The 27257-nt window shown below is 35.6% G+C and overlaps 5 protein-coding genes across 6 annotated transcripts in view; 2 read left to right on the top strand and 3 right to left on the bottom strand.

Moving 5' to 3' along the window:
- Positions 1–3507: 3507 nt before the first annotated feature.
- On the bottom strand, positions 3508–6796 carry LOC147483368 (ammonium transporter 2-like). The gene is given in 6 exon segments (XM_086579382.1): positions 3508–4185; positions 4777–4880; positions 5199–5378; positions 5381–5464; positions 5467–5482; positions 5588–6796. Coding segments are annotated over 6 exon segments (1464 nt in total). The 5' UTR covers positions 6230–6796; the 3' UTR covers positions 3508–3747.
- Positions 6797–12490: 5694 nt separating this feature from the next.
- On the top strand, positions 12491–13084 carry LOC147483369 (protein FAR1-RELATED SEQUENCE 5-like). Its single transcript, XM_086579543.1, has one exon. The coding sequence runs from the start codon at positions 12491–12493 to the stop codon at positions 13082–13084; it is 594 nt and encodes a 197-aa protein (XP_086435669.1).
- A 2014-nt stretch (positions 13085–15098) lies between these two features.
- Positions 15099–15425, top strand: LOC147483370 (uncharacterized protein At5g39865-like). Its single transcript, XM_086579544.1, has one exon. The coding sequence runs from the start codon at positions 15099–15101 to the stop codon at positions 15423–15425; it is 327 nt and encodes a 108-aa protein (XP_086435670.1).
- Positions 15426–18467: 3042 nt separating this feature from the next.
- LOC147483371 (uncharacterized) overlaps positions 18468–27257 on the bottom strand; it is a 28267-nt gene continuing 19477 nt past the window's right edge. The window contains exons 1-3 of one of the 2 annotated variants that reach the window (XR_015205359.1): positions 20381–20403; positions 18932–19177; positions 18468–18787 (exon numbers count right to left, since the gene is read on the bottom strand). Coding sequence is in view for 1 of the 2 variants with exons in the window: in XM_086578361.1 (XP_086434487.1) it covers positions 18735–18787; positions 18932–19177 (299 nt within the window). In the remaining variant the exon portion in view is untranslated. Of the gene's footprint in view, positions 18788–18931; positions 19178–20380; positions 20404–27257 lie in introns of those variants that run through there. The other variant, XM_086578361.1, reaches the window with a different exon arrangement.
- LOC147483372 (uncharacterized) lies at positions 20537–22989 on the bottom strand. Its single transcript, XM_086576203.1, has 3 exons — positions 22305–22989; positions 21844–22145; positions 20537–21664 (listed from the first exon to the last, which is right to left on the bottom strand). The coding sequence occupies exons 1-3, from the start codon at positions 22987–22989 to the stop codon at positions 20537–20539; spliced, it is 2115 nt and encodes a 704-aa protein (XP_086432329.1).

The following is a 27257-nucleotide window of genomic DNA, read 5'->3' on the forward strand; positions in this document are numbered from 1 at the left end:
AGGTTAGTTTGATTCAATTTCGTCCGATTTCTGATTTCCCGTTAACTATTCTTTGAGGTTATTTCAATGTATTTGCATATAGTTTCTGATTTCCCGTCAATTATTCTATGAGGTTAATTTAATGCAGTTGCATTCGGTTTTTGATTTTATGTTAATTATGTTTTGAGGTTAATTCAATGGATTTGCATTCAGTTTCCGATTCTCCGTTAATTATTATTTGAGATTTGTTTGATGCATTTGTATATCGTTTCTGATTTTTTGTTAAATATTTTTCAAGAATTTGCATCCAATTTCTAATTTTCAGTTATTTATTCTCTGACGTCAGTTTAATGCAGTCGCATCTAGTTTCCGATTTTTAGTTAATTACTTTTTGAGTTTAGTTTATTACATTTGCATAAAGTTTCCGATTTCCCATTAATTACTCTTTGAGCTCATTTCAATGTATTTGAATCCAGTTTTTGATTTCTTTTTAATTATCCAATGTGATGTGTAATACCAATTTTCTAGTGATCCATTTGTAGTATCTTTGCAAACATGACATAAAAATAAATTATGCTTGATTTACTATATGGGATCATCAAAGATTCTCCAGTCCCCGATTTCCCTTTAATTATTCTTTAAATTATACCTAACTCATTATGTGGGATCTTCAAAGATTATCTATGAACGGGTCCTGTCATATTAATTATTCTGAAAAATATATGCAACTATATATGCATAACTATTATATACAAATATTATATTGATCACTCATCCAAATTTCTTATAACATAAAAACTCCACGTACGTGCTTTCCATTAAAAAAAAAAAAACTCACCATTGATAAAACCCTTCAACTTCATTTTGTTGTTTAATAATAATAATTTAATTGAAGTTTTGTGAGATTGTCTAATAAGATGAAGTTCATACTATAGTACTTGAATAGCAAGGTGTTCCAAATCATACGAAAAAAGATAAGATAAACACCGTTTTAAATACAAAACTATACTTATCAAGACATTTCACTAACATATAACACAACTATATTTTGAGGTTAGTTCAATGCATTTGCATCCAGTTTCTGATTTTCTGTTATTTATTTTTTGAGGTTAGTTCAATGCAGTTGCATCCAGTTTCCGATTTCTTGTTAATTATTCTTTGCAGTTAGTTCACTACATTTGCATCCAATTTCTAATTTCATGTTAATTGTTCTTTGAGGTCAGTTCAATGCATTTGTATCCAGTTTCTGATTTCCCGTTAATTATTCTTTGAGATTAATTAGTTTAATACATTTGCATTCAATTTCTGATTTCTCGTTTATTATTCAATAAGGTTGCATTTGCATCTAGTTTCTGATTTCCCGTTAATTATTGTTTGAGGTTAGTTCAATGAATTTGCATCCAATTTCCGATTTTCCGTTAATTATTTCTTGAGGTTAGTTCAATACATTTACATCTAATTTATTTTTTGAGATTAGTTCAATGTAGTTGCATCCGATTTCCGATTTTTTGTTAATTATTTTTTAAGATTAGTTTCACGCATTTGCATTCTGTTTCCAATTTATAGTTAAATTTTTTTAGGTTAGTTCAATACAGTTGCATCCAGTTTCCGATTTTCCGTTAATTTAATTTTTTAGGGTTAGTTCAATGCATTTGCATCCAACTTCCTATTTCCCGACAATTATTATTTTTTATGTTAGTTCGATGTATTTGCATCCAAGTTTTGATTTCCCGTTAATTATTCTTTGAGGTTAGTTTAATACAGTTGTATCTATATTCCGATTGTCCATTAATTACTTTTTAAGATTAGTTTAATGTTTGCATGTGCATCCAATTTTCGATTTCTCGTTAAATATTATTTGAGGTTATTAGTTCGATGCATGCATTTGGATATAGTTTTCTGTTTCCCGTTAATTGTTCTTTGACGTTAGTTTCATGTAGTATTATATATATTTTAAAATATTTGTCATTATTGGTTTGCCGTTATTTTATTTTATTTTATTTTTCTATTATATATTTTGTGATGTTATTTTTTTGTATAATTTAATTTTCCACATGTAATTTGTTTTGGTTTGGTATATAATTTATTTAATCCCAACGCCCACTTTAACTAAATCCATAGTTATATAATTTATTTAAGCCAATGTCCGCTTTAACTGAATTACGTTATTCCACTAAAATTGGAAATTATAAAATTTATAAATTAAATTGGAATATGTCGTAATTATTGTGGACAGAATTGTGGTTTTTGAAATCCTTAACTATTACTAAATGTCTAAATCCCACAGTGGATAACACATCAAATTGATCAAACTTTATTTGTTTAACCCCAAATATATAGTGCATACAATACAATTTTATTTGTTTTGGGTGTACATTGTTACTTATTTTATGATTAATTGGTTTTTTTCCTTTTTTCTCAGTCATATGTGTGGTTAACAAATGCATAAAGTAAATGTTCAAGCAACTCAATTTATTTTTTCCTTTGTTCTTTCATAGTTTCATTGTCATTTTTTATAAAGAAATTTTGTTATGTTAAAATTCACCTGAATTCTTTGTGGCGTAAGGGTTTTAGGAAAATCGTTTTTTGTTGGAACTATTGTTTTTAGCAATTTAGTTTCGTTTTTTTTTTTTTTTTTTTTTTTTTTTGTTTTGTTTTAGCTATATTGTTTAGAAAAAGTTGGAGACTTTGTGAAACTCTAGATGGAATTGCTTCTTTATATTCTACTTTTTCATAACTAGTAATAGAGTTTAGAAAAAAAATTGGAGTCTCTGTGAGTGCTACAAAAAAAATAGATTGGTGATGATATAACTATAATATATATATCTAAGGATTTGGATTTTTTTTTTTCATAATTAGTATTAGAGTTTATAAAAAAAAAATGGAGACTATGTAAAACCTTGAAAAATAGAGCTAAGAGTGTATGACTATAATATATATCTAAGGACTAGCAAAAAACACGCGTCTTGCACGTTTTCAATAGGGCATCAATAATTATTAATCAACTTTTAGCTCTGAACACCTGGCATGCAAACAAAACTGGTGGGTCTTCAATTCACGTGGTACAAATTTTTGTAGATTAGAATTTTACCTTTATGTCCTTGAAAACGATAAATAAAGTAGTTTTTAATCAAAGGCTGAAAAATAAGTTTAATTAGTATGTCGGACACCATGACAGCTAACCGGCTGGTGCGGCAAGGCCTCATTATAACGTAGAAATAGTCATGTAGAGGTAAATATATTACCTCTACATGACTATTTCTCCTCACTTTTACTTTCTGGGTGAAAAGCTGGTAGGAGTTGCGCAATGTAGATGTGATTTTAAATTTCGCATGGGATGTTTTATTGAAAAGGACTTACTTGGTAGTTTGTGACGTCTTTGTCCAATTATTTGTAAAATTCGTTATTAGTATCAATAAAATTTTTATTTAAAAAAAAATTGTTTCAGACAAAATAATACATCCCATCCGAACAAAAATAAAAATAAAATAATAATAATAATAATAATAATAATAATAATAATGACACTAACCCCAAATATTGTTGTCGGTATAGATGGAACATGGAAGTATGGAACTAGAAATCATGCAATATAGAAATTCTCAAATTGTATGTGAAACATGATTGCTTCATAACTTAAAACTCCACCTAAAACGAAGTGCGTAAAAATAACTATTACAAAATTATAATTACAAGATATACATTACATACGCTGCTCTCTCTCTCTGTCGCTCTCTCCCTCTCTCCAAAATTTTATGTACTGGGTATTTACAACTGAATTGTTACACCTCTAGCACCATTAACATAGTTTGAAGGAGTTCTTTGCTCAGAGTACATAGATGCATTCAATCCATGTTTTGTTGCATCATACTTCTCTCCATCACCCCAAAGGGCATAAGCTTCTTCACCATGCACAGCATCATCTCCAATTAAAAGGTGTTCGTCAGGCATTCTTAAGGGTATGACCATTCTTATAGCAAGAAGAATAAGTGTAGTGGACACTAAATTCCAACCTATAATAAAAAGAGCTGCAACCACTTGCTTCAAGAACTGTATCCCACCTTCACCACCATAAAATGCACCCCTGGAGTTCTTTACCGGTAAGATGAGTCTACAAAGAGCTGGTTCTGCCAAAAGCCCGGTAAGAAGCCCGCCCAATAGCCCAGCTACGGCGTGCGTATGGATCACACCAAGTGTGTCATCCACCTGATCAGATGGCAAAATGTATTTAGTTCAAACTGTATTGGGGGCAAAATAGAGTGCCGTCTAAATTAATTTTTTTTCAAATGACCTTCAAATCCCCTGTTCGTCTTATTATCACAGCTCATAGAGATGGTCAAAAGTTTTTTTTTGGTAAAGATGGTAAAAGGTTTTGTAAACTACAAAATAGACGCCCATAGAGAACAAAATCTCTATCTTTGACTTTTTTCCGGTTTTTAGCTTACTAAAAAGTTTCAAAAATTAGTGCATTTGGTGAGAGTTTTTTGTATTGGCAGCTTGTGTGAATTTTGTGAATATTAAAATTCGTTCAAACACCCAACTGGTTAGCCTAACTAGTTAAGGAAGGCGTTGGTGTGTATCTAGCCCCCATGAGGTCTCGAGTTCGAGCCTTGTGAAGTGTGGATTTTCCGGGATTTGTTCCAGATCGTACACGACTTGTTCCTTACGGGCCTAGGTGGCGGCCTCCAGGCTCAGGACTGGTTCCAACAACCCATAGGCGGCGGCCGCCGATTACCCAAAAAAAAAAAAAAGACGTTTTAATGGAATATCATTATCACTGCCAAAAGTACTGCATACCTTCTGTAGTAATGTGGACTTTTTGTGGAGAATCATCATTGTGAACCATGGAATGCTACCAGAAAGAATGCCCATCACTATTGCTGCCCAGGATTGCACCACCCCTGCAACATTTACACAATTAGTCAACCACTAAATATAGTAATGAAAATAACCCATAGAATTAATGATCTCTACGTCTACAAAGGCAAGCTGGTGTTACTTGTTAGGCCCTGTTAGGCAGTGGAATAAATATTTCCATTAACTACATTTCTAACTCTAAGGCTGGTTGGCAATTATCCCTAAGAACTGATTTTAGTTGGTGAGTTTTAGCCTTTTTCCGTGTAGTGGGACAATAACATGTAATGTAACTGCTAAATCTATTGAAAATTTGCACATGGACAAGCTATTTTTGGATTATACACAACTGGCGAGCTGCATACCTGCCCCTGGAGTGATGCAAACAAGTCCTGTCATCATTCCTTGAACAGCTCCTATCACTGAAGGTCTTCCAAAGAACACCACATCAAGAGAAGTCCATACCAAAAGACTCGTTGCGGCACACACATTAGTGTTTAAAACTGCAATCGATGAAGTAATATTCGCTGCGTAAGGTGCACCCCATTGAAACCGGACCATCCCATCCACAACAAACCAGCTCCAGCCAGCATAAGTAGGACATTATTTGGAGAAAATCTCTCCCTATCACTTTTAATCTAGGCCCAACCTGAACAACACATAAATCATAAACAAGCGCACCATATGTACAACAAACTCAGTAAAACTCAGCTGAATCAACTCAATTTTCAAAATATATAACTTGAATAATTACCCAATATGCTGCGGTGAACCCAGCGATTCCAGAGGAGAGATGAATGACATAACCACCAGAGTAATCAATAACACCCCACTGATAAAGAAACCCACCTCCCCAAAGACTAAATGCACCCACAGTGTAAGAAAAAATGAGCCAAAGTGGAACAAAAGCCATCCAAGCCTTGATATTCATCCGGCCCAGTACCGATCCAGCCAATAAAATCATAGTAATAGCAGCAAAAGTAAACTGAAAATATACAAGTGTAGCCATGGGATAAAAAGGCTGACTCTTTGTTGTTTCGATTGAACCATCAGCATGATAATGTGTACTTGCAGGTACACCTGCTCGGCCAGTGAGATATTTTTGTCCTAGAGCTGGTGCACCCTTACCCCAGAATGGTAAGAGTTTGTCACCAAAAGCCATTCTATAACATAACAAGACCCAACAAATTAAAACAGCAGCAAAAGCATAGAGAGCCATGAAAGCTGAGTTAACAGCCCATTTTTTCTTGACTATGCTTCCATAGAGAATAACTAAGCCTGGCATGCTTTGAAGTGCTACAAGTGTTGAAGCTGTCATTTGCCATGCGTTATCGCCTTTGTTTAACCAATCTGGTACAGCTGGGGGTGCTGCTTCATAGGCTTTGGCCATTTCCATGACGAAGTAGGTTGATCAAATCGGCTTGAGGCCAGGTGCAAAAAGTAGTAGTAGAATTGAAGATCAAACAAATTAAATGCCTCCTATATATATGTGTGTGTGATATGCCTATATGTAGTTCTTGGATATCTAAGTTTGGGAACTTGCTGGTTAGGTGGGTGTATGTGAAAAGTCATGTTGTGAAACGATTGGATTAAGGTGTGCAAGGAGAGAAGAAACTTCTTTGAAAGCAAAATGGTTGGCGAGGTAGTCTGGTGACATGGGGTCCATTTGATTCAATTCGTTTAGGAGGTGTGGACTGTGGACTGTGAACGTGTGGTACGGAAAAGAGGAGGTAATCCTGGGCTGCTGATAACAAAGATCCATTTCATATTTTGAAACACACATTAATCAGCCAGACTTTGCGAGTTTGCGCCGTAAACCCAAATATTTGGTAATTCGTCCCTAGACAGCCTTGGGTGTCAGCCTTACGTACATTTCTATTCATCTTTCTTTGTGAAACTAGTTCAGTCTTATACCTAAGTTTGAGCGAAAAGATATCATAATAGAAATTGTTATTTGTTTGCGAATAAATTGTATACAAGGAGGTGTTACTAAAGAGTACAAAGAGAATTGGAAAATTATTTGGAATAAATTTGATACATGGAGGTCTTACTAAACAATGAAAAAATAATGAGAACAAATACACTATTTGGTACTTGGTACTTAGAGAATGATTGTGGAAAGTCTGGTGTTGAAGTATGTAAAGTATTCCACGTTTCTATAAGTGTGGATACGTATTTAGTATTTGTTTTGAGTAGCTTGACACCCAAATAAGTAAAGTATAAATATATGAACTAAGGTGAAGAGAAATAACTCTCTAACCCTATTATTCAAGCCTCCACTCTTCTCTATTCTTCTTCTTCTTGGTTTCTCTATTACAATTATGTTTAAACTCTCCTAGCATCACCACTAACATGGTCTCGGAGCATCAGGGTCAAATCTAAGTTTAGTAGTATGCTAGGAGAGGTAACCCCCAAAATAAATATACAAGAAAAAAAAAAATCAATTCTTTTTCAGTTTTCAATATAGTATTCAATTCAAGTTTTAATTTTTCTCACAAGAAGTTTCCACTAGTGTTTAAAGTTTGTTTGAAGAATGTTAGAAGAGAGATCCAAAATTTCTCAGTATTGGTTTCTTAGTATTGTTTCGCTTCCGCAGTCTCCTTCTTCCGCAATCTCTCTGTCTTAGTATTGATAAGAGGGGCACAACCTCTATGTATCTCTGAAATTAGTATTGGACGAGACGCGACGAGCTCAGTTTAGCCTTCTGCTAGGGGCGCACGCACTTTGGGCTTTGTATCTCGCAGTTTCTAGGTGAAGGCGCGCACGCGCTCTGGGCTGTTCGTCTAGCACGCTCTCTTCATATCCATATAGAGAATAGGCTCCTATTATGATGTTGGACCTTCGTTATTTTCATGAGCTACATATGAACCTGTTTGTTTATTGAAATCGTTGGGTTTCTTGATTGAAAGTATTGGTTCGCTTCAACAGTTGGTGTATGGTGAAAATATGGAGATATGAGCTCATTGAGTAATTTCAAATATTGTTGGTATGTCAAATTTGAGGAATATAAAGTTTGATGTCAGTCTTGTTATGGATGTTTGAGTTTCTAGCTTCCGCGCAGTTGGTATTAATGACCAAAGTATTTGTTATATATTTTAAGTTGTTTGTTTGAAGTATTATAGGAGCACACGACCTCTATCTCGCGAGGAATTATTCTTTCTATCTTCCTCTGTTTTCGGAACTATTCCAGAAGTTCGCAATCATAACAAGGAGCGCGACCCGCCATCCACCCTCTATAGTGAGTATTGTTTGATACATGTTCTGTTAGAATTTTTTGTGTATTGGAGTATGAAGTATTGTTTTTTGGAGTAGGCATTGGTTGATCTTTGGTCGTATAACTTCGTCTTTGCTTTGTTCTTTGAAGTGGGTATTAGTTGGTTGTATAATTTCAAGTTTTAAGTTTAGTATGGTAGGGTGGTCAGTTTATTTATTGGGTTGGTATTTGGTCTCCTCTATTTCAAATTCAAGTCGGAATAGATAAGCATTTATATGTTTCAACTTAGCCTTGTATATTCCAACTTGAGGGGAAGAATATGGAGATATGAGGACATTGAGTATATGAGGCAAAGAGAATATGGAGATATGGGGAAGAGTACTCATGTCTCCATATTCCATAATGCCTTGGCGAACCCACTTCATGAGGCACCCCTCATACCGGGCATATCAAGACTCAAGTATTCGTAGCAATCCACACCTAAACCGCAGACATATGTTTGTGTGCTTGATCATGCCTAAACTGCACATATGTTTCAGGTAGCAATCAAGCCTAAACTGCACTCATCAGTATTCATGTAGCAGTCACGCCTAAACTGCACGTATGTTTCATGTAGCAGTTAAGCCTAAACTGCACTCATCAGTATTCAGGTAGCAGTCAAGCCTAAACTGCATGTATGCTTTAGGTAGAAGTCACGCCTAAATTGCACATATGTTTCAGGTAGTAGTCAAGCCTAAACTGCACTCATCAGTATTCAGGTAGCAGTCAAGCCTAAAATGCACGTATGTTTCAGGTAGTAATCAAGTATTCATGTAGCAGTCAAGCCTAAACTGTACTCATCAGTATTCATGCAGCAGTCAAGTCTAAACTGCACCAGTATTCAGTATTCAGGAGTATCCATAATGGTATTTTGTTGACGTCATTAGTGATATTGATAGTAGTAGCCAAGAAGCGCACATCAAATCAATATTATTGTTTTCAATTTATATTATGATAGTACAGCCATAACAGCGAATGGAGTGAGTAGTAGCCAAGCAGCGCGCCACTAAACCGGTGTTATGGTTTCAGGGCCAGGACTGTGGTACACCTTCAAGATTTCAAAGTTAGGCCATTGCCTACACCGACAGATTTCACTTTTCGAATGTCTCAACAGCTTGTTTGAGTTCTTCAACTAAAGACAGTTCTATGCCAAAGGTTTGGCGGGGAGGAGAGAGATATTCTTATATTTTATTTTTGCAATCCAAGCTGTAATTTGCATAGTTTGCGTAATTACAGCTTGAGGGGAAGTGTTGAAGTATGTAAAGTATCCCATGTTTCTATAAGTGTGGATACGTATTTAGTAGTTGTTGTTTTGAGTAGCTTGACACCCAAATAAGTCAAGTATAAATATATGAACTAAGGTGAAGAGAAATAACTCTCTAACCCTATTATTCTAGCCTCCAATCTTCTCCATTCTTTTTCTTCTTGGTTTCTCTATTACAATTATATTTAAACTCTCATAGCATCATCTATCACTAACATCTGGCAATCTTATAATTTAGAGATTCCATTGGTTTGAGTTAATTTGAGAAATGATAGGAAAATTGTTCAGGTTGTTTAGTTATGACTACTAATCCGACTTTCTCATGCATATTGCATATCTAGTAGTACTAAAAATCATGTTGAAGATTTATAGTTGAGTGCATTTTAAAATACAACGATTGAGAAAATAACAATGACCCAATTTCATGAACGCGTATGATGGAATATAGTCGTAAAACACATCCAAACAAAGAAGTTTTGATATTGGTGGACGACAAAATATATATATAAAGAGGTTTGCTTCCATGCACATGCATTCCAATGCATTCCAATGTGCACTAATCTCAGCCCCACATCTGATTTTTGTGGGGAAATCCATGATCCAATTGTTAACCGGATCAATTGGTTTGGAAAAAAAAACAAGTACATGAAATACCAAATTTACCCAAAAACTAATCCAACCTAATAACCATCGTGGAAATTGGAAAGTGAAATAAAACTTCGCTATTTACTTCCGGCTGGTTCGAAAAAAAAAGGAAAATAGTTAGCGCCAAACTCTCATACTCTTTTCGGGTTCATCTCCACTAAACTATCGAGTTCATCTCCATTGTTTTCCTTTCTCACTATCTTCCAAGAGAAATCCTCTGCATTTCAAACTCTGGATTGGGCATCTCTCAAATACTCCTTCAGTACTCCTTAAGGTTTAGATATGAGTATTTAGTAATTTAGGCTTAGTTCATGAAATCTTTCTATGGATTGATTAGTGAATTAATATCTAGTTTCAAAATATATGTTATTTACATATGGTGGTGCTTGGTCTTCAATGGCAAACACAAGTTTTTTACATGTATATTTTGGTTCAATGGTTTGCTTTTCTTGCTTGTTTATGATTTTCACACATATATCATGGTTTCCTCTATATAAATGCACTGATGCCATCAGAATCTGCAATTAAATGTGCTAGGCGAGAGTAGTACTATCTACTAAGGCTAAGAGCAGTGATCGCTCAGAGGCTCACTTCTTTGTCTCCTTATCTTAGTTCCTCAATTTTTCAAGAGCAATTTTTCCCTCTCAAGTTTTGTGCATCCATCTATAATATTAGTACAGACTTTTAGACTAAAGTAGGTTCAATTCAAACTCTAAAAACATGTATAAACAATTAAGAATGTAGACTGTAGTCACGTACAACTTTATTTTCATGGCTGAAGTGCTGCAATAGTGCAATCAACAAAGGATAGTTTCATAACCTGATGATTCAAAATGGTCCTTTTTGGATAATTTGTATAAGAGGCAATTGAATCCTTCTATTATAAGGGACGGTTAATTATATTTAATCTACTTTGTAACATTAGCTTTGTCCATTGGAATGAAAATGCAAAAATTGTTTTTTCAAGAGATTTTTACTTTTTATTCTTGAAACAACCAACTTAACTGCCCTCAGAAGTGCCAAACTTTTAATAGCATAATGTTCTTGCATAGGGATTGTACTAGATGCACTGGTTGTCTGGAGATCACGTACATAACATAGTCTTCACCTAAAAGTGTACTAGTTAAACAGTTAAACTGATTTACTTTCATCCTGATATCACTGCTGGCATTGTTAGTTGATCTTATAATTTCAGTGGCACACATGACACATGCAAGAGCAGAAACAATCCTTGAGACCAGAGAAACTGAATTGTCACTTTTTCTAGCATAAATGTTAAAAAAAAAATGATGTTGGAACAGTATTACCTCCTCCTTTCTAGTTCTGGAATCACATCTTGAAAGAACTATAGTACTATACAACGTAATAACGAGAGACGTAGTGATATTTTATAAGTAGATTCCTGGCCTGGCCGGATTGCCAATTATGTAGGTATTCTACTCCTTGAAAATTGAAATTGATCAGATTTTCAATACTAGGATTCGAGACATGTAAATATTGAGGTCCATAAGGGGAGTTTAATCACATATTGAACTTGCTTATCTTCTTATGTCACATAATAAAGAGAGTTTAATTTTTTATCGCTAGTTTCTTTTGACTTGCTTCCGTTATTTAAATTATCGTTCAAGATTATTACTCACCTTCACCTTTTGTCCCTTCATGACACAAAGGTGAATCTTTTAATTGTTTATTTGTGAACCTAAAATGCTATTGTCTGTTTTATTTTTTATTTTAAAATGAAATTTTAACTTCAAATTAACGTTGCTTCATGTGAATGCTATTTATTTGTTGTTTATTTTATTTTCCACTTATAGTGCAAGAAGTAATGAATGCATATTTATATTTTAGTGATCAAGTGATGGATGGTGGATATCTCTAATGAAGACGGAGATTGGGCTACAAATATGTGTAATGACGCATGTCCGTATGAGGAAAGTGATTTTTCAGACACTGAAATAAATGTTGTGGAAGGTTCAACCAATGTGAGTTTGGAAGACGAAGATGAATCAGATGACCATAGCATTAGTGAAATTGAAGGTTTTGAAGGACAGTCAAATGAAACAGATGCAAGAAGTGAACAAACTAATGAGAATGATTTCAATCTATTCAGTGGTAAGTTGGGAGGGGAGGATCTAGATGAAAATGCAATCATGTTTTCAATGCGTTTTAAAACCAGCAATGATGCATTTGAGTTCTACAATGAGTATGCCAAGGTTGTTGGGTTTAGTGTACGCAAGGGTGTCTACCGATTTCATAAAGATATCCCGATTAAAAGAAATTGTGTGTGCTCATGCCAAGGTGAGAAAGAGGTGAAATATTTGAATATGGAACACAAAAGGAAACAACGTGAGTTGTCTAGATGAAAGTGTCTTGCGATTTTTGAAGTGATTTTTGATATTAAATGCAATATGTGGGTTGTTAATAAGTTTGTTGTTAAACACACTCATCCAATTGTGCCTTATCCTAGTTCGATATTTGGTCGCTCACATAGAAAGATGGGCAGTGAAGATGCGGCTTTGGCAAAGAGTCTAATTTATGTGGGCATTAGACAATGTCAAGTGATGGATTTCTTAGTTTATAGGGTTGGCCAGTTTTGTAAAGTTGGTTACATAAGAAATGATTTGTATAATTATATGACCAGGATGAGGAAAATTTGTTATATGAATGGAGATGCTAGCACACTTGTTTCCTGCATGAAAAACAAGTCGAAGATTGATCCAGAATTTTACTACTCATACGAGTTGAATGAACTTAGCCAATTGGTCAGATTGTTCTGGGCAGATTTGATGTCTCGTGCAGATTACAGTTGTTTTGGTGATGTGTTATTGTTTGATTCAACATACCGGACAAATCAATACAAAATGCCAATTGTCGTATTTGCTGAAGTGAACAATCATAGACAAACTATTGTATTTGGTTTTGCAGTTATGACTAGTGAGTCAGAGCAGTTTTACATTTGGGCGTTAGAGCGTTTAACAAATAATGATGGCGGTAAGACACCTAAGTCGGTCATAACAGATGGTGATCATGTAATTCGCAAGGCTATTAAAGCTACCTTACCTAGTGCTAGACATCGCTTATGTGCTTGACACGTTTTGAAAAATTGTATTGACAATGTCCGTGTTTCTGGGTTTCAAAGGGACTTTTGTTCACTCATGTTTATGAAATGTTGAAGAAGAGTTTGACCAAATGTGGGAACATTTGTTAGAAGCACACCAGTCCATGACCATGAGTGGGTGAAGAAGATATACAAAAAAGAGGATGAGGTGGGCGTGAGGCATATCTTCGAGGCGATTCTTTGGTGGTTGTAGAACCAACCAACGCCAGAAAGCATGAACTCGTTATAACGACTTCATGTAAAGCCCGGTTTAAAAATGGTTGAGCTCTATGGAAAAATGAAGCTAGCACTTGAGAAGATCCGCACCGCGGAGCACGAAGAAGAAGTTATTACTCGACAACCAAGCCAAGAATTGTGACCCACCGACCGAAAGTATGAAAATCGTGAACTCCATCTATCTGGGCTGCTTTTAATGTGTTTAAGATGCAATTGTAGCAAGAGGCATTGTACATTGTTGATTCAATGAAGGATCATCAAGGTGACAATATTCGTTACTACACTTTGCATTGTCATTTGTATAGGCACTGCAAGTCTATTGTGGAATACAATGTTGTTGATCAAAATGCTAAGTGTTCTTGTGGTCTATTTGAGTAATTTGGTTTTCCATGCCGACACATCATTTCCATCTTAAAAAATGAAGACGTCGCTGAAATACCCTCTAGTCCTCTAGTTACATGTTATTGAGGTGGACGCGATATGTGAAAACGGTCATTCCTACTGTTACTTCAGTTAATGTTCATAATGAAGCAACTTCTGCTATATATTTGTTATAGTGAGCTTATGGGGATTTGCAAGAATATTTGTTTGAAGGCCTCCAAAACTAAAGAAGCTAGTGAAGAGTTCAAAGATTTCCTACATTCTTATTTTATGTCAAAAGAGATCCCATCAACTGCTGAAGAAAATCCTCAAGTTCCTGTTGAGGAGCCATCAGATACTCACGGAGATGCGGCCCACTTAGAACTGATACGTGATCCACCCCAGGTAGCACCTAAGGGTCGACCAAAAAGACTTAAAGGACACAATGAGACAAGGAAGAAAATTGTGGCGAATGTGGTGTTGTTGGGCATACAAAACCCACGTGCCCAGAAACATCGAGAAATTGGGGGTAACTAGTTATGTTCACCGCTTTAGTTTTTCCAATACAACTATCTATATTATTGAAGAACTATAATTTTTAAACATGTTGCGTTGCTAGTACTTCTATTTTTTTAATAACTACAATGCTATGTGTGTGTAATAGGTCCAAGTACAAACTCAAAACGTGTGAGGAAATGTGCTCGATCAGCCGATTTGAGCGAAGAAGAGGAGATACATTCTACGAAAGTGGTAGGTAATCGCCATTTGCTCAAATTTGGTTTCCAAAGCTCAATATAATTCTCAATTTTTGTTCTAATATAGGTGCGTGTGGTTTTGTTGCTACGGAGAATTCGATAAAAGGAAAGGAAGATCTCGAATCAGAGGGTGTGGAAATTGCAGTGAAACAGGCATAACGAAGACAACGCGGTGTACATGGCCTAAACCTTAATCACAAGGTAGGTAATGTATCGAGTGGTATATAGAAGGAACATGCACTGAGGTGGTTAAAGCATATTGAGTAGTTATATTTGGAAGATTACAATATCTTGAATTATGTATATACTTATTTAATATTAGTATTTTCAAAATCTTAGTATTTCATTATTGAATTTATTGCTTGAATTCTTTTCAAACAGCTTCTTCTTCTAAGGTTCCAACAGCTCCTCCGCCTTCTCAGGTAATTATATTTATCTTCTAGGATATATTTTCCCACCAATCGACCATATTTACTAAACGAATGTAAACTGAGAAGGCATTAACTTTGTTGTATTTGTTTTTGCAGGGTGATCAGTAGTGAGATTAGATGATGTTGGGAAGGTCTCCAGAACTGGATGAGGTTTTAGGATTGCCAGAGTATTCGGTTTCTGTTGGATAGTTTTAAGATTTTGTTCCACGAAAGAGATGTATCAATGCATTTGGAGTACAGGGAAGAAATGTGGAGAATCCTTGATAGTAGAGTAGTACTTCCAAGGCTTTTCATTAAGGGGAGATATATTGGTGGTGCAGATGCTGTTGTGACATTGCATGAGCAAGGGAAGTTGTTGCAGTTATTAGAAGGATTGCCGAGGGATCAGTCCACCAGTCCGTGTGACGGGTGTGGAGGAATGTGCTTCATATTATGTTATAATTGCAATGGAAGTCGTAAAATTAGTCCAGATGGGAGTGACGATGGCTTGTCAGTTCAGTGCCCACAGTGCAATGAGAATGGGTTGCTTGTATGCCCAATGTGCTGTTGAGCGATGTCTGGAGCCTTAGCCGTTTATGGTGAGCAAATGTCCTCTTATGTACATTTAACTTTTAGTTTCGTTTATTTGCTGGAGCTGTTTGTGTGACCAAATCTTTTTTCGTTTAAAAAAATTATCCGATGAGGTGACCTACAGTATAAAGATTGAAAGGAGAAAGAAAATGGCAACTAAAACAACCATTTATACGATAATACCTCGATTCCATTCAGCCACATATAATAATCTCCCATCTGAATAGGATGTGCTTGAGTGGGATATCTCTCAACTCCTCCCCACAGCGACCAAAGTGAATGAATCCCTTCATTATTGTTATCTCCTAATTCCTTGACCCTTGATCTGTTATTGTCTTTTATTTTAAGTTCTTTGTTGACCCTTGAATGTTACAAGCCTTTTGGAGGTCTGAAAATCTTGATTGTCTTACAGTTTTTAAGCTTGGCATGCATATACCCTCTCTAAGTTGTTTTTCTTAATTGCAGCTTCTGTACCATTGGCATCCAAGGGACGTGAATGGAATACTAACGTCGATTCTGGTTTTTTTGTATTACTTCATAGGTACGTTGTTTTTCTCTCACGTCTTCAGTTTTGTTTATATGAATTATCAAAATGCCATTGCTTGATCATAACTATTTAACAATCTTTGACTGCTTTAACATAAGTATTCGTAATTGATGCAAAATACCTCTAGCTAAGAAGTTACATTTTCAATCACTTAACCTCCATAAAGACCCCATACCTGTCAAGGAAGAAATAGTGCATACTTTGATATTACTAGATAGACTAATAGCTGATAAGGGGCAATGGTGCATTTCTACATCTGCCCCAAATGACTACCTTTACGAACTTATTCACTTAACAAGTCAGTTTTAGAAACATAGTTTTGGGTTTTATGGTACCTTTTATATTATCCCCTCTTTCTTTTTTTTTTTTTTTTGCTAATTAGATGTTGTGCATCTATGGGTTGGTTTGTTTTAACTCAGTTTAAATTGGAAACAACAATATCATCATCATCCAACTGATTGTGGCTTTCAGACATCACTCTTCTATTTTAGTTTATATCCACTTGAGAAACTGTGGTGGTGCTCAAGAAGGGTACAATCTCTTGGACTTCTTTGTCCTCATAATTGTAGTTAACATGTTATAATAAAGTGCATTCCATTTATTCGACATGTGGGGGTATAATACGGCTTCTGATATGAAATCGCAAAAGTGGACTTCCTGATTAAAAAATACCAAAGACAATTTAGACTTCCTGCTCTGAGGTAGGAAAATGGTATGAAGCTGCCTGACAGGACATAAAATGATTGTCAGAAAAATGAAGGTTCTTAACGGTTGTCGACCAAAGCCTTCTATTTTCCATAGAGAAATTCCTTCAGCAAAGAACGTGTACCTGATAACAAAAAACTTTTAGAAATTTCTATGAATCTAAGGTTCCATCTTTGTGATGTTCACCAGGTTCATCCGTACCCTCAGCTTATGTGTTATGGATTATGAGGGAATTGCCTCCTGCATTTGCAGTTGATAGTGAAAGACAATCGAGCATAGTGACCTTCATGAGTGACACAACAGTGGCGATGCATAATTCTCAACGCTGGACTTCTGCGACTTCCTCCCAGAATCAAGTTTTACATGTTAGCTTTACCCCCGACTTAGTTATTCTAGTTAATTAGTTATGTTTGAAGCACAAACTTACCTAACTTGACATTTTCCAGGCATCAAGAGCAAGTCCCATCTAAATGAGCATTATATACGTGATAAATTGTTTTCCCAAACTTCTTGGAGGAAACATGCCAGCTGCTTCATCAGTAAATGTTTCTGCTTACAGTGGAAATGGCGAGGTTGGAGTAGTTCAAATTCCTCCATGACAAGCATCCGGACCACGACTGCAAGGTTTTAATCGTTGCCTTGCACCATGCTTCTTGGCATTTTGCTCGTGTAAATAGCCACAAATTTCTGGCAGTTGGAAAAAAAAATACTAGAGCTGTTTTGGAGTTATCGGCTTCACGTCATTGTAAATCATTTGTATAAGTTTCCATCTAGTGAGGAACCTTGCATCCAAAATATGGGCTATTTCGAAAGTGCTTGATCCTGATTATCTCAGCTAGTCAAATTGCCGGTTCTCTAGCTTAGTCGCCTTGTTAAGATTGAAAATAAGAATCTCTTGCAGTAAACTGTGGTCTGGAGTAAAGAGGCCAACTTGACGTCCTCCGCTCTCGCCATCATTTTCTACAGAAAGTTGGTATGACGTGCAGGGATCAAATTTTGGGCTAAAAAATTGGGAACCTTTCAGGCAGCAGATCCATGTGGCATGAATTTTTGGTAAAAGAAACATCTTTGACATAAAGAAAAACAATGTAGGTGATATCAGTCGTCAAACTTGTATGCAGATCTTGCATGTGGTTGTACTAAATTTGTGATACATTTTGTTTTCCACTTTTCTCCATCATCAGTTACAAGATATCAGCATTACTAAAGCTGTGACAATCCCCAAAAACTGATGTGTTTGTGCACTATGTGTCGTTCCATGGGATCTCTATTGTTACTGAGCATATGTATATGACTTAGTTTTGTAGCTGAATCTTTTCTATTAATTTAGCCAAGTCCCGGCTGTTTACCAGGTCTTATGAGTATTCTCATAGTTCTTCCACTACATAGAGGTATTACTTGCCTGAAAATTGGCTCTGACTTGCATACTAATTTTGTGACACCAACTCTCTTCGTTGAACTTTACAGGTTCGCACTCACATTAGAAGCTTAAATTTGCATTAAATAGTTTGACCCAGATTGAATCCATTGCTTGCACTCTTTCCTAACCCTTTGACCATCAAATAGACTATATAATCAGTAGTAATATTTATTTATCACACAACCACTCAAAGATGAGAAAATTTCAGTTGAAACACGAGGTTTTTCTAGCCATGTAAAAACATTCAAGTTACATTCCTCAAGGTTTACCACAAGTTTTAGCAGACATTTTTCATCTCTAACGTTTCTTTCTCACAAAATAATTAAAGTTTTCATTCAAAGAAAAAAGGATTTACTGAGCACGAGCAAATATTTGAAAACAAATTCCTCGTACATTAATTTATGTTTCAGCTTGTACAGTGCACAGAATAGCCGAGAAAGTCGAATGCCTCACCGTCCAACTTATCTAAAAAAACAATGGTTTTCAGTAGTAGTTCAGGTTGCACACATTGAAAATCTGCAACCAACCCTATGACTAAATTTTAGCTGGTACTATTACAAGTTGACATTTGCACTTCTTATTAGTTCTTCTGCCCTCCGGACTTGAATGTCAGCCATTTAAATGAATATTTGAGCAGTTGTGCATTCTGTTGCAGCAACCAATATAAGATCTGTGTAACAAAAAGAAGGGAAAGCAAGGAAAAAAGAGTCAGAAATTCACAAAATGGTGATAATATACATACGACTTACTGAAAAAATATATATTAAAAAAATTCTAGGGATAGCATAAGAACATGAGCAATGTTGGTTGTTACCTGCACAGCCCGCAGGAAACAATGTCAAGTAATGGAAATCGAGTAGACTGACAAATATGCAATCAGTATACTTAGATGTGCTAAGCCTCAAGTAAGGGGAAAATAGTAGCCGAAACACTTGTTCCAATTCCTCATTCAGCCAACATAATGGTTCCACGAGTTTTTCTGGCGGTGAGAGCATATATATTGACAAGGAGCAAACCAGAACAGGGTCTGATTTATGAGAAACCAAAGTCCAACACTTCCCTAATTAAATTGCATGAGAACATTACCAATTCAAATATCAGTAGTCACATTCTAGTGACAGAGGATTTGGCTGTGCCAGTGATTTACATTCTAAGGTTCTTTTACTATGAATAGCAAATGCATCACTGTAGCCAGAAGCACACAAACAGACATCACAAACGATGTCACAAATATGTAACGGCTATATTATAAAAGAGAATTAAGTGCAAAAGTTCCTTCACAAAGCTTGCAAATACACACACACACACATCCTCAGAGTAAACCATGCTATCAGGCCTTAATATAAATACTGCAATGGTATGATATATATGACTAGCAGCAGGGCCGGCCCTGAACTTTGAGGGGCCCAAGGCGAGTTTCTTAAAATGGCCCTATATTATTGAAAAAAAAAACAAGTCTTTTATATAGTGTTCTAAAAAACGCTAGGCGGTAGTCGGGCGGTGGGAGAGCGCCTAACGCCTAGACCTTCTAGGCAGTGCCTAGATGGATTAGGCGCTAGGCAGTTTTTTTCCCTAATATATATAGTAATACACACATATACTACAAGAAATGAAAAAAATTATTTACCATAACTCAAAAAATAAACACATACAAATATACTTATTACAAAAATGCATAATAGTTGAGAAATATTGACTTCATATAAAAACATACTCTTTGTTATAGTGGCATATAATTTACATTAGATTTAAGTCTTTTAAACTCATTCAAATCTTAAGCCTACACGGGCCTTTATTTTTCGACATTTAATCATTCAAAAAAAAAAAAAAAACTTGACTGACCGCCTAGACTCACCTAGCCCGTCTAATCGGTCCGTCTAGACCCGCCTAGTCGGTCCACCGATTTTTTAAACGACTAGGGCCTAGGCGAGTCGGTTGGGCACCACCTAGCGCCTAGAGACCGCCTAGACCGAATTTTAGAACAATGCTTTTATACGATGGGACGTGGGCCAATGTTTGAGTGGACTGGACTGAATAACCTTGAGTCCTTTACATGTGGTCTAGTGGGTATAAAATTATACTTGGGGGCCCAAAATTTAACCAACAAGCTGGGGGCCCTAGGCGGCCGCCTAGTTGGCCTGCCCTCAGAGCCGGCCCTGCTAGCAGAATACCAAGTTAGATCTACAAAGGTATCAAAATTGGTGTGTGTGTGTGTGTTGGGAGAGGGGGCCAGTGGGGGGACCAACGGTAAGTGAAGATGTACCTTTTACATAATCACTCCCACACAGTGGCGGAGCCAGGAAAGTAAGTGAGGGTGAGCCAGCCAGACAAAAACCAAGCATACAAAATAATAATAATAATAATAATAATATCAAGTCTAAACAATATTAGAAATAATCAAATCTAAACAAGTACTTGTTCATAGTTGTCCTCGGCGGCCTTCTTTTTCGTTATCTTTCTTCATCTTCTGGAAGCGTTGTAAGATCAACTCGGTATCAATGCTATCAAAAACTTCTTTTTCAATATATGTTATTAAACAATCATTCAACCATTCATCCGCCATCCGATTGCGCAGACGATTCTTTATGATATTCATAGCAGAAAATGCCCTCTCCACAGTGGCAGTTTCAACAGGTAAAATCAGCGCCAACTTAATCAACAAATAAACAAGTGGGTACACAATGTCTTTCTTCGTCTCAACCATTTTTTTAGCTAGGTCGCTAATTCCATTTACTGTACCAAACTTAGTATCGGAACGCACATCAATAATATAATTCTCAAGCTGATCCGCTAATTCCATCTGATCTATCTCTGAAAAATCATCGGGATAAAGTCGAGCAAAATTGATCAACTTTTGCTTATCGAAAGAAACAAACGATTCACTAGGATCAAGACATGCCATACAAAGAAGTAATTCTGTGTTTGCTTCATTAAACCGGTCATTTAACTCTTGAAGTTGCAAATCTATACAATGATAGAATAATCCAACACGATAGTAATGTAAATTGGTGTTTCCTTCTGCTTTTCGTCGAGACCTCCCTCGAGCCATATACCTCTCTTCCATATTTGGAACAACCACATCATGTTTGGCACATAGTGAAGAAACTTCAGTCAGAAGACTATCCCATCCATCATCTCTCATCGCCTGTAAGCGTACCTTTGTTATTTTAACAAGAGCCATGGCATTGACAATGTCTTGGTCTTCACGCTGCAAAGCCTTTGACAAATCATTGCTAATTCCTAGTATCGCTTTCATCAAATACAAATTGAAGATAAATTCAAAAGACTGCACTGAATCCAATAATCCGTAAGCCTCACCTCTTTGTTCCGAGCTTGAACCATTTTCTGCTACATTATCAAGCACATCAACTACTGAACCATAAGTGGTTATCATGCCAAGAAGTGTATAATAGTGTGAGCCCCATCGAGTGTCACCAGATCGTTTAAGACTAGTCTCTTGATTCAACCCTTTGCCACTTGAAATTTCTCCGCTTTGTAACGCTGCAACAACTCTAGCCTTCATTGCATCAAGAACATATCCTGGCCGCTACATGATGCTCCAACAAAGTATTTACCACATTAGAGAGAATACTAAAAAGGTTAGCGATTGACTCATGGTTCTTTGCAACCGATACAAGGGCTAAGCTGAAGGCGATGAGCAAAACAATGAACATAAAAATGCACTCATTCTCCTTCATTATAAGTGTTTTAGGCCATTCAAATCACCTTGCATATTCTCGGCCCCATCATACCCTTGTCCACGCAGAGTCTAGATATGCTCAACCCATGCTTGGAGAACAACTCATCGATTGCCTTTTTAAGTGTTACTGCACTAGTTTCCTTAACATGCACAACTCCAAAAAATCTCTCAATCACGCAACCTTTCTTGTCGACATAACGTAAAACAACTGCCATTTGCTCTTTAATTGATATATCACGTGCTTCATCAACTAAAATAGCAAATAATGAATTTCCATAATCTTTTAGAATAGCATTTGTAGTTTCCACAGCAGCCGAATTCACAATATCTTTTTGGATATCAGGTGAGGTCAATTTCCGATTTTTAGAAGCATTATCAAGAACTTTCTTAATGACTTCGTTATGATCTTTCAAAAACTGTATAAGTTCAAGAAAATTACCTTTATTGATCGACTCATCTGATTCATCATGGCCACGGAAAGCTAAACCTTGTCTCAAAAGAAACCTAATGCAATCAGTTATTGCAGTTAGGTGTATTCGATAATCCCTTCGAACTTGGTCAGATTGTTTGTGAAGAAATGTCTCGATATGCTGCTCTTGATTTAACAAAGCCTGGGCTGCCCTGTAAGCAATATTATGAGCACTATTTGGTCCTCCAATGTGCTCTTTTAATTTGGTTTTCCTTTCCCAATTAGTAAACCCCCTGTGAGAAAAAACATCCCCACCTCCTTGTGCCCCCTTATTAGGTTTAAAGAGATAACAATATAGACAAAACGCGGCATCCTCGTGAATACTATATTCCAACCAACTAAACTCCTCATACCACTCTTTCTGAAAGCGTCGGATTCTCTTGCCTATTGTTCTTGGAGGAAAAGCATGATTAGGCTGGCAAGGACCCCTAAGCAAATATGCTCTTCTCACCGAGTCTTGATCATTAGGATGATAATCTGAAATCTTTTTCCTCAGTGCAGGGTCTCCCTGAAGACTAGACAAGTCAAGTTCTTCACGTTGAACCCTCTTTGACGTGGGTTGTTCAACACCACCATCCTCAGTTTCTTGGTGACTTCGCTTTGAGGAGGATCCTACTTCAACACTAGTAACATTATTTGTGTTATTAGGTGGCTGAGTAGGTTGAGCGGGTAACGACTTTCCTTTGATCAAAAACTTTAACATATCTGTTTAAATAATTAAAATAAACCATTAATCAATTGAATTGAAATTGCACTAATTAAAATAAACCGCCAATGTTATTATGATATTCACAAAATAAAATTAAATAAAAATATGTGGTTTAATGAATTTACAAAAAGAATATAAAAAAATTAAAAAAACATGATTTAGGAATCAACATGAAAAGATAAAAACTAAGACAAGAAATTTAATAATATTAGACTTACCTAGAAGACTTTAGAATAAAAAGGCTTTAGAATAAAGAGGCAAAGAGTCAAAATCGAGTACCGGGATTTTTGTTTCATTATTTATCTTGGAGTATTGGAGTTTTTTGTTTCGGTGTATGCTATGCTTTTTTTTTTTGTCTTTTTATGGGTTATGGGTTTGGGTTTTTAGTTGGAGGTAATTATGCAAATACAGTTGAGTGATGATATTTTTAAATTTGTCTTGACTTGTGAGAAAGTGAGGAGTACGATGGGATTTAGTCTTTTATACTGTTTTTGGGTTACCACTTTTTAGTTTCATCCAAACACTCAAAGTAAAACTTTTTTTTTTTTGTTTACCGAAAGTTGAGGGTGAGCCAGGGCGTACCCTGGGCCCCCCCTGGCTCCGCCACTGCTCCCATACTCCTTGTCTCAAAGATCCGAAACCATGAGGAGGCCATATCTAGCAGAAGAAACATTTAAAGGGATAAGTTTTAACCTTCGAGAGTTCAATAATCCATATAATGTATTTCTTCAAATTTTAATCTAATCTTTACCTGTGAAGGTTACCAATAATGATAAAAAAAAAACAAGGGGTGGCCATAATTACTCATTTATTATGTTAAATTACTTCATAAGATTGAAGATAGCTAGAAAGGTGAAACATCATTGTAAAATTATTCTAGAATTATTCCCAAGCCTAAAACTAGCTTAAGAAAATTAGCAATATAAATATTTTTTTACCAGGAGTGACGGGTGAAGCATCGCTAGCACCTTGATCTGTAATATTTGCATCATTTGCAAATTTCTTTTTTTTCTTTAATCAACTGAATTCTTTTCTCAATATTGTTAATATGGGACACTATGCCAATAAAAGCCTCATCAAGGTACTCTTTTATTGCATACAAATTCATCTTCAGACCAGCCACCTCCTCCTCTAGTCGATCCATTGGAACTTGAAAATCTAAGAGAAAAAATAAATAAAGAAACATTTAGACCTAGGACAACATCAGCATTACATATACTATCTAGCGAATTTTTAGCACTGTAAAATAGTTAACTTGTTACTCTATTTTCATACCTTATTGAAATTTTCACGGGAATAGTGAGCTAAGTATAGTCTATCTTTCACTCTTAGAATAGATTAGTTATGTCAGGGACGAACATACACCACACTTAGAGTTGCTTGATTTCTGGTCAGCTTTTCTAGTCTCAAATCATGCTTATTGAAAACAACCTTCCATCCAAATATAAACAGGACTTGTTTAAAAGTGAGACAATATGTTAACATAAATAAAGGCTCTCTTTAAACAAATTACAAGAGTCCTATTCACATTCTCTCAAATCAAGAACTGAAAGGAACAAGATTCAAAGATAACATCATTATCATGCAGGGGTAGTGAATTCCTGGGGTTCATTGACATAAGATTAGTTCCCAGACTAGAGACTACAACATATAAAACTCAACTCAAAAGCATATGAACCAATTACCATGGTCAACGTCTCTTGTCAAATTGGTCACTATAACATAGACAACAAACTAAAAAAACCACTTACAGAACTAGATTACATTTTTGGGTAATATGCTATGGTCTTGCATGCATGAATATCAGAATAATTGCAGAGAATAATTGATATATACAGGTGTCCATTAACTAAACATGAAGAACTAAAACATAGAACATATAGAACATAGAAAATATTACCTTTTAGTGTTGACACGAGAGCTGAAAAAGATACAAAGCAGAGAACAATTGTTGACTGTTGATGGTTGATGCCTCCAATTGGGAGGGGAGGTAATAAATGGAGCGGAAATAGAAAATGTGCAGTGGAGATCCATTCGAAAGTGGAGAGGGGAAACATGGTGATCGTGGGTTTCCACATGGTGTGTGTGGGGAAGCCGGGAAGATAAATTCTTGAATTTTTTTGAAGTTTTGAAATTTTGAAAATTCTGATAAACTGAAACAAAATTGAAAATTGTACTTCATCCGAAATGTGGGTAACGGGCCAAATCCACAGTGCCCAATTTTTCCATATCTGCCGATATTCCCCCCTAAACCCTCCCCACCCAAAATTGAAATATATCGGTCTATATCAATATTTCAGAGAATCCAGCTTTTTTGAAATAGTTAAAATTTCGATATATATCATTATATATATCTAATATATCACTGATATATAACGACACATGTCAGAATTATCTATCAACAGTCAATATAATCGGTCAAACAGTCAACAAGTCAATCGATATATATCAAATATATCGGATATATTGCTAATATATATCGGTCCAAAAATGAATCAAAATATCAAACTGAAATATCACATTATTTCCATATCGTGTACCCATATTCTGATATATTGATATATCAGATGATATTTTCGGCCTTGGTTGAAGAGAAAAAGAACTAAGTTAGGGGTTCAATAACGTTTTTATTTTTCAATTTTTGGTTTAGGAGGGAAGTACAATCAACTTATGTGTTTGCTCAATAACCTCAAATAGATATGAACAATGATTGTTCATATGAATAGTGATTGCTCATAACTCATGTTAAGGTATAAACAGTCATTGTTCATACTCATGTTAAGGTATGAACACTCATTGTTCATACCTAAAATAGGTATGAATAATGAGTCTTCATATAAACAATGATTGTTCATAGCTCAGGTTGAGATATGACTCCCCCCCCCCCAAAAAAAATAGGTACTAACAATCATTATAGGTAGGAACAGTCATTGTTCATACTCATATCTCATGTTGATGTATATTATGAACAATGAGTGTTCATAGCTCATTTCGTCCTTAAGAGTTATTAAAATAAAAAAACTGAGTTCGTGGGCTATTTAAATGTGGAGATTGGGTTTGTGAGTGATTATAAAAAAAAAACCCCATATCCTTAAGACTAGACAATACCATGGTGGTTTTTCAAGCTTGTTGATTGCATTGCTAGCTCTAGTGGAGTCAGATTCCAATTCAACCTCTTTATCGCCTTCTTCAATACATCGACCTAAGTATATATACTTCAACAGCTTTTAGCTATTGCAAGTAGTTCTTTATGTCTCTTACCTTCTTGTTATAGACAATTGAAGCTAGCTTAGATGTTTGCTGAAATCTTCGAACATTTTTTTCCTTCCAAATTAAATGTCGTCCACTAAAGCTCAGATAAAGATTTTATATATCTCTCCTATAATGACAAATATCCTAGATTTGAAATAAATTTTTTTCGATTTTGCATTTTATGTCGTTTTGGTCATTGTTCATACCTTATGTGATGTATGAATAGTGATTGTTCATACCCAAATAGGTTAACATACTTCATACACTATGTTGATGTATGTTCATACTCCAATAGATATGAACTTATGAACAATGATTGTTTATACTCCAAATAGATATGAACAATGATAGATTGTTCATATGAATAGTGATTGCTCATAACTCATGTTAAGGTATGAACAGTGATTGTTGACACTTATATTGAGGTATAAATGAGTATGAACAATGATTGTTCATACCCCAAATAGCTATGAACAATGAGTATTCATATAAACAATGATTGTTCATAGCTCAAGTTGAGGTATGAAACCTCCCAAATAGGTATGAACAATCATTATAGGTATGAATAATCATTGTTCATACTCATAGCTCGTGTTGATGTACATTGTTTGTGAGTGATTATAAAAAAAAATCATATCCTCTAGAGTTGTTTTGAAATGAACTTGGGCCCTTGGGCTAATTTATTGTATTTATAATATATTGCCTTGGCTTGACCTGATTTGACTAAAGTAATTTCATTGTGTAATCAAGTCAACTGCTGTTTGGTAATACTCAAGATCTCAAACGGACTCTAAGAGGTAAACAAGGTAATTGATGAGGTTAAACCTGGGTAGTTCAAGTGCCTATTAACCGCCGCTTAAGACAGATTTTCGAGAAATTGGTATAAAAAAAAGCGTCGCCTTAATAGGTCTGCAGGTTTTTTTTTGTTTGTTTAATAGGCCTTAACAGTAATGCTACACCGACCCACTTATTTGACCTACTATTTGAACTTATTGATGTGTCAAAAGTCC

Source organism: Coptis chinensis, chromosome 8 (assembly GCF_015680905.1).
Source record: "Coptis chinensis isolate HL-2020 chromosome 8, ASM1568090v1, whole genome shotgun sequence".
In the NCBI taxonomy this organism is placed as follows: domain Eukaryota; kingdom Viridiplantae; phylum Streptophyta; class Magnoliopsida; order Ranunculales; family Ranunculaceae; genus Coptis; species Coptis chinensis.